Source organism: Macrobrachium rosenbergii, chromosome 51, assembly GCF_040412425.1.
Source record: "Macrobrachium rosenbergii isolate ZJJX-2024 chromosome 51, ASM4041242v1, whole genome shotgun sequence".
NCBI lineage: Eukaryota > Metazoa > Arthropoda > Malacostraca > Decapoda > Palaemonidae > Macrobrachium > Macrobrachium rosenbergii.
This window is the reverse complement of record NC_089791.1, coordinates 32156585-32168387: the sequence shown is the minus strand read 5'-3', so window position 1 is coordinate 32168387 and position 11803 is coordinate 32156585. Positions and strand designations below refer to the sequence as shown.

The following is an 11803-nucleotide window of genomic DNA, read 5'->3' as shown; positions in this document are numbered from 1 at the left end:
ACCGGTCAGGACCCACACCCTGTCTCTTATTTTTCATCTGTGGTAATGTGTGATATATATATATATATATATATATATATATATATATATATATATATATATATATATATATATATATACACACACACTTCAATATATCTTCAATATCTGCGTGTGCCTAATTGATATGAATCTGAAGACTTAAGCCTTTTCACTATAAACCTGAAAACACAGAGCCGACTGCTTCCATTACAGAGGATTATAGCAGCGACCACTTTTCCAGCACAAAGAAGAGGATTAGCGACCATGCTTGGATTTGCGACCAGACCTTTTACCAGATTATATATATAAAAAAATAATGCTCTAGGTTAGTTTTAAATTGAAGCATGAAGTGTCATGATTTCAAATATACAACACGGGCTGAAGATTGATATGACAGGTGGCGACTTAACTAATATTTGATCTTTATTAAAATGCGCAAAAAGAAATTTGATTTCTTTGTGTAAATACAAAAAAATAAATCATGCTCTAGGCTAGTTTCAAGTAGAAGCATGAAGTGTCATTATTTCAAATATACAACACAGGGCTGGAGATTGATACGACAGATGGCGACTTAAAGAATACATATTTTTTAATCAAAATGCGCAAAAAGAAGTTTGATTTCGTTGTGTGAGAATAAAAAAAAATACTCTAGGCCATTTTTAAATTTAAGCATGAAGTGTCATAATTTCTAATATACAACACAGGGTTGAAGAGTGATATGACAGGCGGTGGTTGATATAATACTTTTTTTATTTAAATGCGCAAAAAGAAGTTTGATTTCGTTGTGTAAAAATTAAAAAAATCGTGCTCTACGCTATTTTTAAACAGAAGCACCAAGTGTCATTGACATGACAGGTGGCGACTTAAACAATATTTAATAAAATTTTTATTAAGATGAGGAAAAACAATTTTGATTTCGCCATGTTATTTTCCGTAGCGACTGGGCACCTAATAGATTTTTGCTGAATGCTAATCAGATAGTTTCCTTATCGCTTTCCTGATTAGGAATGGGGAAACAATTATGTCAGGAAGTGCTAATAGGCCTTTGAAACTTTCTCTCTCTCTCTCTCTATCTGAAGGTCTTTTAATTCTCTCTTCTCTCTGGTTTAAGATATCTGAAAAAATGTTTTTAATTCTAGCAAATGCTTCATTCATTCTGGTTTTAGTTTTGAATCCCGTAAAAAATGTTGTTGAATTATTTAACTTAATAATAGTTAATTAAATATAATGACATTATCATTACAAAAAATCATAACAAAATTATAAAAAGAAGGTGACAATTTCTGATGACAATAAAACCACCACTAATAATAATAATAATAATAATAATAATAATAATAATAATAATAATAATAATAATAATAATAATAATAAAATAATAAGATAGAGAAATATAAAAAAATGGCCTCAATATATGAATAATATGAATAAACAATAAGTAGAAATTATATTCTGAAAAACTGCATATTGATAAGTGTATTGGTAATTTTGTTGGACTGTTTACAAAATTGTTTAAAAGAGGTGAAACGAGAGAGAGAGAGAGAGAGAGAGAGAGAGAGAGAGAGAGAGAGAGAGAGAGAGAGAGAGATACCCTTTGCTTCATTAGGGAACCGAACCGAAATAAAAGTACAGCCTAATACCCGGGTTTTAAAATGCGTCTTCGTGACGTCGCGTCGTCGAAAGCCTGCCTATACGCCAGTTAGAAGGGCAGACGCGTTTTAAGCTGAGAAACATTACAAAAACTCGCGATGTAAACAAACAGACGACGCCGATCGGTCAACGTCCGGCGAATGAGACGCAGAGAACAACACGGTAGAGAGAAAGTCTTCGGAATAAATATGAATATAAATATAAATATATAATCTCAAAGGGGAACAAAAGAGGGAACGTAAAAGAAAAAGAATTAGTGGGAATGAACACACAAGACGAGGGGTTGCAGAAGCGCGGAGCGAGGGGGAAAAAACTCTCAATGAAAACAATAGCTGGGCGAGCGAGCCCGCGCTCGTGCGTACGTGTGTGTGAGGAGGCCGTGCGCGCGCGTGCGCACTGTGGGAATGGCGGGGATCGAAATCCCCAGGGGAGTTGATTAACCAAGTTTCTTTCCCGTCCGGGGATTTCTTTTGTCTGGGGCCGTATCAATTAACAGAGATAGAATGGAAGGCTATTAAGGCCTTTTGCAAAGCTGCCAAACAGTTCTTGCCATATATTCTTTTTCCGTGTTTTTTTTTTTTATTTATTTATTTGTTTATCTATTTATTTTTTTTTTTTGTTTCGTGTCCTCGCCTTTTCAGCGATCCGGCGAGGGAGTTAATTTCATTTTCTTGAGCTAATAACGTTTCTTAGTCTTTTTTTAGTTTTCTCTAAAGAAAACTATTGTGCCGGCTTTGTCTGTCCGTCAGCACTTTTTCTATACGCTTTTTTTTCTGTCCGCACTTTATTCTATCCGCACGTTTTCCTGTCCGCACTTTTTCCTGTCCGCACACATTTTTCTGTCTGCACTTTTTCTGTCCGCACTTTATTCTGTCCGCACTTCATTCTGTCCGCACTTCATTCTGTCCGCACTGTCTTCTGTCCTCACTTTTTCTGTCCGCACTTTATTCTGTCCGCACTTCATTCTGTCCGCACTTTTTCTGTCCGCACTTCATTCTGTCCGCACTTTTTCTGTCCGCACTTCATTCTGTCCGCACTTTTTCTGTCCGCACTTCATTCTGTCCTCACTTTTTCTGTCCGCACTTCATTCTGTCCGCACTTTTTCTGTCCGCACTTTATTCTGTCAGCACTTTATTCTGTCCGCACTGTCTTCTGTCCTCACTTTTTCTGTCCTCACTTTTTCTGTCCGCACTTTATTCTGTCAACACTTTTTTCTGTCCGCACTTTTTTCTGTCAGCCCTCAGATCTTACAAACTATTGAGGCTAGGGGGCTGTAAATTGGTATGTTGATCATCCACCCCCCAATCATCAAACATACCAAATTGCAGCCCTCTAGCATCAGTAGTTTTGATTTTATTTAAGGTTGACGTTAGCCATAATCGTGCTTCTGGCAACGATATAGGATAAGCCACCACCGGGCCGTGATTAAAGTTTCATGGGCCGCGGCTCATATAATTATACCGAGACCACAGAAAGATAGATCTCTTTTCGATGGTCTTGATTATTATACGCTGTAGCGGCTGTACAGAAAACTCGACTTTCGGCGCATTTTTTACTTCTTTTGTGACAATTGACTATTGCGATAATTGGCTAGTCTTCAGTTGTGTATCTCGTTTAGCGCGCTAGTTAGATCATATAGATAAGTCACCATCGTATTGGAATACGGTTTATTTGATCAGTCTTATTCTGCATTTCTAAAATCAGCTTGTTGCACCTGGCAAGAAATTTGTCAATACTTTTCACTTTTCTCTTAATGCGAGCACCGTCTTGACTCACGCCACATGCCCATTTCTACCTCAGATCTGGAGGAAGAAGAACAACAACAACAACACAACTACAAGAACAACAACTTGAAACAACGTCTTGTGCTTTCTTCTTAAGAGCCAAAGGATATTCCTCTGGATTCAAAGTCCAATATAGTTGAAACAGATAATCACTATATAAATGCGTTTAGCAGTCTACGTGCGTGGGCGCAAACGTATACATATGCTGCACACGTGCACCCGCACATGCGTGGCTCAGGATAGTGTTTTCAAGCGGTTACACGTGTTTATTTGTGCAGGTGTAGAAGTTTTTTTTTTCTATCTTGTGACATTCGCCGGGGAGCGCAGATCTGAATTGGACATCTATTGGAAACTCTTTCAATGCAGATGGGAGAATTTCGTGGAGAGAGAGAGAGAGAGAGAGAGAGAGAGAGAGAGAGAGAGAGAGAGAGAGAGAGAGAGAGAGATTGTTCTCAAAGATTCTGAAGTGGATGAGAGAGAGAGAGAGAGAGAGAGAGAGAGAGAGAGAGAGAGAGAGAGAGATTGTTCTCAAAGATTCTGAAGTGGATGAGAGAGAGAGAGAGAGATTGTTCTCAAAGATTCTGAAGTGGATGAGAGAGAGAGAGAGAGAGAGTTGTTCTCAAAGATTCTGAAGTGGATGAGAGAGAGAGAGAGAGAGAGAGAGAGAGAGAGAGAGAGAGAGAGACTGTTTTCAAAGCGACCTTTCCGCCCCTAGCCGCTACAGCTCCATTCATTCTTTTACTGTACCTCCGTCCATATTCTCTTTCTTCCACCTTCCTTCCTTACCTCTCCTAACAATCACACATACGCACGGACACAATCACACACACACACACACAAGCACACAGACAAGCACAAAACACAAAGGGTCAGTCTCAAACAAATCACGACTCCCAAAGCAGTTTTCTTCAACGACTGAAGAGTTACGGGAAAGCGGTGTTGACTTTCCCACCCCGATTGCGACGCAGTTATTCTTATCGCTTTTCGCCGTCGCGCTTTCTCCCGAGGTGCTTTCTCCCCTATTAAGAAAGGTCTTGGGTTCCTCTCCCCTCTCTGATCTGGCCGTTCTTGCGATCAATTGCTTCGTCTCTCCATCTGGTTTTCGAAGACGGACGAAAGACTTCGAGGAGAAGCCATCTTGAAGGCGAAAGTTGGAGATAATGAGACATAATGATAACGGATAATGCTATCTCATACGGGATTATGACGAAGGGGTAAGACTGGCGAACGCACTGCTAATTACCTACCTCTCTCTCTCTCTCTCTCTCTCTCTCATCGTGAGGATGTATTCGTCTATTCTTCGTGTAAGAAATCTGCCACTCTTTTTCTCTCAATATATTTCCTTCTCTCTCTCTCTCTCTCTCTTCATCTCTCTCTCTCTCTCTCTCTCTCTCTCATCGTGAGGATGTACTCATCTATTCATCGTTTAGAAATCTGCCATTCATTTTCTCTCAATATGATATTTCCTTTTCGAGTGAGAAGACACTAAAGAAATCTGCTCTCTCTCTCTCTCTTTCTCTGTCTCTGTTCTTCATCATATAAGAAATCAAATATGATATTTAGTTTTCGTGTGAGATATTCTCTCTCTCTCTCTCTCTCATCTCTCTCTCTCTCTCTCTCTCTCTCTCATCGTGAGGATGTACTCATCTATTCATCGTTTTCGAGTGAGAAGACATTCTCTCTTCTCTCTCTCTCTCTCTCTCTCTCTCTCTCTCTCTCTCTGCATCGAGAACACTAATGTCAAAGAGAGCTTTAACCTTCAATAAAGAGTTTAACAGTAACAGGACCACCAGCAAAAAATTCGGGGAGAGAGAGAGAGAGAGAGAGAGAGAGAGAGAGAGAGAGAGAGAGAGAGAGAGAGAGAGAGAGAGTCACTGCACTAAATTCGGGAAAAAGAATTGTATGGTGCCTCGGTCAGTTGGGACGAAGCCGGGGATTCCCCTGTCTGGTTTTCAGTAGATACATCTATTTTTTAGGTCTAAGTGAATTATTTAAAGTACCCAATGGAATATAGCTCATTATTTTCCCTTTTTATGTTCGGTACCTCTGATTAATTTTATCAAGCAGAGATGCCTTCAAAAATGTAATGTGTCAATTCAACTTGTATTTGAATATTTTACTTATGTTTTTATGTATTTATTTATTTAGTTGTTAATTTATCTTGTTTTCTATTAATTGATCTGAATTTCTTTCCGGATTTCCCATATTTACCTTCTGTTACTTCTTTCGAATGAATACCATGATATTCTTTGCAAGCTTCTTGAATTTCAAGTCAGTGGTCCCTTTGGTGGGCCTGTTCCATATGAATAGGGTTCATCTTTGAATAATAATAATAATAATAATAATAATAATAATAATAATAATAATAATAATAATAATAATAATAATAATAATATTCTTTGCGTTGAATTTTGTGGGCTTGCTCCAAAATAGGGTTCACCTTTTGAATAATAATAATAATAATAATAATAATAATAATAATAATAATAATAATAATAATAGCCGTTTGGCCACGGCATTTAATAATAATAATAATAATAATAATAATAATAATAATAATAATAATAATAATAATAATAATAATAATACTGGAGAAGCAAATCCACACCTATGTATATGTACATATATTTCAAGATAAATCAATATAGATAGCTTTCGGGAACTTGTTCGGTTCCCCTTTTCAGTAATAATAATAATAATAATAATAATAATAATAATAATAATAATAATAATAATAATAATAATAATAAAACCTCCATTCCTGATTTCTCCACCCCCTTTCGTTTGCGTCCTGTCCAGTACACAAAATGGGACACGGACACACACACACACATACACACACAGACATACACACGCACTATCAAATGCAACAGATGAACTACATTTTTTTTCTTTTGGGGTATTTGCTTTTCCATATCGCTACCCGACAGCGTCAAACTCCCTGCGCTAACAGGTAAAGTAAATAGAGTCTTTGCCATTTATTCCGAGAGAGAGAGAGAGAGAGAGAGAGAGAGAGAGAGAGAGAGAGAGAGAGAGGGAGAGAGAGAGAGAGAGAGAGAGAGAGAGACCGGTATCTTTCATCCGAAAAGAACTTTTGTAATGAGAGAAAAAGAGTGGCAGATTTCTTATACAATGAATCAATGAATATATCCCAATGATGAGAGAGAGAGAGAGAGAGAGAGAGAGAGAGAGAGAGAGAGAGAGAGAGAGAGAGAGAGAGAGAGAGAGAGAGAGAGAGAAAGAATATCTTCTCACCCGAAAAAGAACTTTAATAATGAGAGAAAAACAGTGGTACATTTCTTATACGATGAATCAATGAGTACATCCCAACGATGAGAGAGAGAGAGAGAGAGAGAGAGAGAGAGAGAGAGAGAGAGAATTCTGTAGATTGGGGAGCACATTCTATTGCCAGTAGACGTTGAAACCTGGCAGAACGAACACAATATCCACTGAGGATTGGTTTAAGAATGTATGTTGAAGAAGAATGTGCATTCCCCTAAAAGAATGATGTACATTTTGTAGAAGAATGTGTATTCCCTAAAAGAATGATGTGCATTTTGTAGAAGAATGTGTATTCCCTAAAAGAATCATGTGCATTTTGTAGAAGAATGTATATTCCCTAAAAGAATCATGTGCATTTTGTAGAAGAATGTGTATTCCTTAAAAGAATGATGAACATTTTTTGTAGAAGAATGTGTACTCCCTAAAAGAATGATGAGCATTTTGTGTGAGAATGAGTATTTCCTAAAAGAATGATGCCCATTTTGTGTGAGAATGAATATTTCCTAAAAGAATGATGCGCATTTTTGTGTGAGAATGAGTAATTCCTAAAAGAATGATGCGCAGTTTTGAGTGAGAATGTTTCCAAGGGAAAATGAAGCCGGTTGCATAGTCTATTCTTACCTGCATCTGATGCCAAAGAGTATATATATATATACATACATATATATATATATATATACATATATATACATACATACATATATATATATATACATATATATACACAAAAGCAGCTTTGTTTTGTTAGAGAAATGAAGAGTTTCGTCCCTACTATTTTTTTTGTTTTCTTTAACATAGGGCGTATTTAGGCCACAATAGACCAAATATTGGGTTTTTGCCCCACTCCCCTTTCAATCCCCCTCCCCCCTCCATGCCCCCTACATCCCCCCACCCCATAAAATGGTAATATCGCTGACTATCGCGGAGGGCTCACAAAAGACACGGCATCGCTCCTTGAGGAATCTATGAATACTAAATGAATATGTCTGTGCAAAGAAAGCGGAGAGTTGAAGAAGAAGAAGAAGAAGAAGAAGAAGAAGAAGAAGAAGAAGAAAGAAGAAGAGCAAGGAGAAGAAGAAGAAGAGGAAAAATAAGAAGATGAGGAAACAGAAGAAGAAGAAGAAGAAGAAGAAGAAGAAGAAGAAGAAGAAGAAGAAGAAGAATAAGGAGAAGAAGAAGAAGAGTAAGGAGAAGAAGAAGAAGAAGGAGAAGAAGAAGAAGAAGAAGAAGAAGAAGAAGAAGAAGAAGAAGAAGAAGAAGAAGAAGAAGAAGAAGAAGAAGAAGAAAATTGTCAGAAATGCGATATTTCATCAAGGAAGTCATCTCGTCATTTTCAGTCGAAAAAAGTAAAGAGAAAATTTCGAAAAAGTATTATTTTATGAACATAAAAACTCATTTCTTTTCATGCTATTTCAAAATGAACTTAAATAGGCACCTGACAACATAGCAATCAAAATGCTTTTATTTCTTCTTAATTTTCATTTTTCCAGGAAAATCTAGATAATATAAAAAAATTAGCCATAATTGTAGGAATACACGAAGTGTAACATTCAAATTCCTGATTTAAAGAAAAATATTAGGAAATAGAACAGTTAAGAGTTCAATGTGATTATTACAGTGTATATAAGTTTACAGTATACACCCCAACGGAAGTACAATATTGTATATTGTCTTCTCTGATGGTGTGTACAACACGTTGAAGAAACAGGATTGTGTACAGCATGTTGGAGAAAAAAGATTGCGCTCAACATGTTGGGATAACAGGACTGTGCACAGCATGTTGAGATAACAGGACTGTGCGCAGCATGTTGAGATAACAGGACTGTGTGCGCAGCATGTTGGGATAACAGGACTGAGGCAGCATGTTGGGAGGCTGTGACAGCAGCATGTTGGGGAAAACAGGACTGTGCGCAGCATGTTGGGATAACAGGACTGTGCACAGCATGTTGAGATAACAGGACTGTGCGCAGCATGTTGAGATAACAGGACTGAGCGCAGCATGTTGGGATAACAGGGCTATGAGCAGCATGTTGGGAAAACAGGACTGTGCACAGCATGTTGAGATAACAGGACTGTGCGCAGCATGTTGAGATAACAGGACTGTGTGCAGCATGTTGGGATAACAGGACTGAGCGCAGCATGTTGGGATAACAGGGCTATGAGCAGCATGTTGGGAGCATGTGCACAGCATGTCAGGGAAAACAGGACTGTGCGTGCAGCATGTTGAGATAACAGGACTGTGCACAGCATGTTGAGATAACAGGACTGTGTGCAGCATGTTGAGATAACAGGACTGAGCGCAGCATGTTGGGATAACAGGGCTATGCAGCATGTTGGGACAGGACTGTGCAGCATGTTGAGATAACAGGACTGTGCGCAGCATGTTGAGATAACAGGACTGTGCAGCATGTTGAGATAACAGGACTGTGTGCAGCATGTTGAGATAACAGGACTGAGCGCATGTTGGGATAACATGTTGAGAGCATGTTGGGAAAAGGACTGTGTGCAGCATGTTGAGATAACAGGACTGTCAGCATGTTGGGATATGTTGATGATAACAGGACTGTGTGCAGCATGTTGGGATAACAGGACTGAGCGCAGCATGTTGGGATAACAGGTTGGGATAACATGGGGAAAACATGAGCAGCATGTTGGGAAAACAGGACTGTGCGCAGCATGTTGGGATAACATAACAGGACTGAGCGCAGCATGTTGGGATAACAGGGCTGTGAGCAGCATGTCGGGATAACAGGACTGTGCAGCGCAGTTGATAACAGTTGGGATGTTGAGATAACAGGACTGTGCACAGCATGTTGAGATAACAGGACTGTGTGCAGCATGTTGAGATAACAGGACTGTGCAGCATGTTGAGATAACAGGACTGTGTGCAGCATGTTGAGATAACAGGACTGTGTGCAGCATGTTGAGATAACAGGACTGAGCGCAGCATGTTGGGATAACAGGGCTATGAGCAGCATGTTGGGAAAACAGGACTGTGAGCAGCATGTTGAGATAACAGGACTGAGCGCAGCATGTTGGGATAACAGGGCTATGAGCAGCATGTCGGGAAAACAGGACTGTGCGCAGCATGTTGAGATAACAGGACTGTTGGGAAAACAGGATGTTGGGATAACAGGGCTAGCATGTTGAGATAACAGGACTGTGCACATGTTGGGATAACAGGACTGTGTGCAGCATGTTGAGATAACAGGACTGAGCGCAGCATGTTGGGATAACAGGGCTGTGAGCAGCATGTCAGGAGAAACAGGACTGTGCACAGCATGTTGAGATAACAGGACTGTGACACAGGACTGTGTGCAGCATGTTGAGATAACAGGACTGTGTGCAGCATGTTGAGATAACAGGACTGTGCAGCATGTTGAGATAACAGGACATGTTGGGATAACAGGACTGATGTTGAGATAACAGGACTGAGCGCAGCATGTTGGGATAACATGGCTGTTGAGATAACAGGACTGCAGCATGTTGAGATAACAGGACTATGTGCAGCATGTTGAGATAACAGGACTGAGCGCAGCATGTTGGGATAACAGGCTGTGAGCAGCATGTCGGGAAAACAGGACTGTGAGCATGTTGATGTTGAGATAACAGGACTGTGTGCAGCATGTTGAGATAACAGGACTGTGTGCAGCATGTAACAGGACTGTGCGCAAACAACAGGACTGTGCACAGCATGTTGAGATAACAGGACTGTGTTGCAGCATGTTGAGATAACAGGACTGTGTGCAGCATGTTGGGATAACAGGACTGAGCGCAGCATGTTGGGATAACAGGGCTATGAGCAGCATGTTGGGAAAACAGGACTGTGCAGCAGCATGTCGGGAAAACAGGACTGTGCGCAGCATGTTGGGATAACAGGACTGTGCACAGCATGTTGAGATAACAGGACTGTGCGCAGCATGTTGAGATAACAGGACTGTGTGCAGCATGTTGAGATAACAGGACTGTGCGCAGCATGTTGAGATAACAGGACTGTGTGCAGCATGTTGAGATAACAGGGCAGCATGTTGGGATAACAGCAGCAGCATGTTGGGAAACAGGACTGTGCGCAGCATGTTGAGAAAACAGGACTGTGAGCAGCATGTTGGGATAACAGGACTGAGCGCAGCATGTTGGGATAACAGGACTGTGTGCAGCATGTTGGGATAACAGGACTGTGTGCAGCATGTTGAGATAACAGGACTGTGCGCAGCATGTTGAGATAACAGGACTGTGTGCAGCATGTTGGGATAACAGGACTGTGTGCAGCATGTTGAGATAACAGGACTGTGTGCAGCATGTTGGGATAACAGGACTGTGTGCAGCATGTTGGGATAACAGGACTGTGTGCAGCATGTTGGGATAACAGGACTGAGTGCAGCATGTTGAGATAACAGGACTGTGCGCAGCATGTTGAGATAACAGGACTGTGTGCAGCATGTTGGGATAACAGGACTGTGTGCAGCATGTTGAGATAACAGGACTGAGCGCAGCATGTTGAGATAACAGGACTGTGTGCAGCATGTTGGGATAACAGGACTGTGTGCAGCATGTTGGGATAACAGGACTGAGCGCAGCATGTTGGGATAACAGGACTGTGTGCAGCATGTTGGGATAACAGGACTGAGCGCAGCATGTTGAGATAACAGGACTGTGTGCAGCATGTTGGGATAACAGGACTGAGCGCAGCATGTTGAGATAACAGGACTGTGCGCAGCATGTTGGGATAACAGGACTGAGCGCAGCATGTTGGGATAACAGGGCTGTGAGCAGCATGTTGGGAAAACAGGACTGTGCGCAGCATGTTGGGAAAACAGGACTGTGCGCAGCATGTTGGGATAACAGGACTGTGCGCAGCATGTTGGGAAAACAGGACTGTGCGCAACACGTTGGAGAAATAAGAAAATAGATTTATATAAAAATGATAAAGAAAAAAAATCGTTTTATAGAATTTAGTGGAATGTTGGGATAAGAAGGGTTTTATATATATATATATATATATATATATATATATATATATATATATATATATATATATATATATATATATATATATATATATATCC

At 40.0% G+C, this 11803-nt stretch overlaps 1 protein-coding gene across 1 annotated transcript; it reads right to left on the bottom strand.

The window, feature by feature from the left end:
- Positions 1-10533: 10533 nt before the first annotated feature.
- LOC136833020 (keratin-associated protein 9-1-like) lies at positions 10534-11541 on the bottom strand. Its single transcript, XM_067094667.1, has one exon. The coding sequence runs from the start codon at positions 11539-11541 to the stop codon at positions 10534-10536; it is 1008 nt and encodes a 335-aa protein (XP_066950768.1).
- Between the last annotated feature and the right edge of the window lie 262 nt (positions 11542-11803).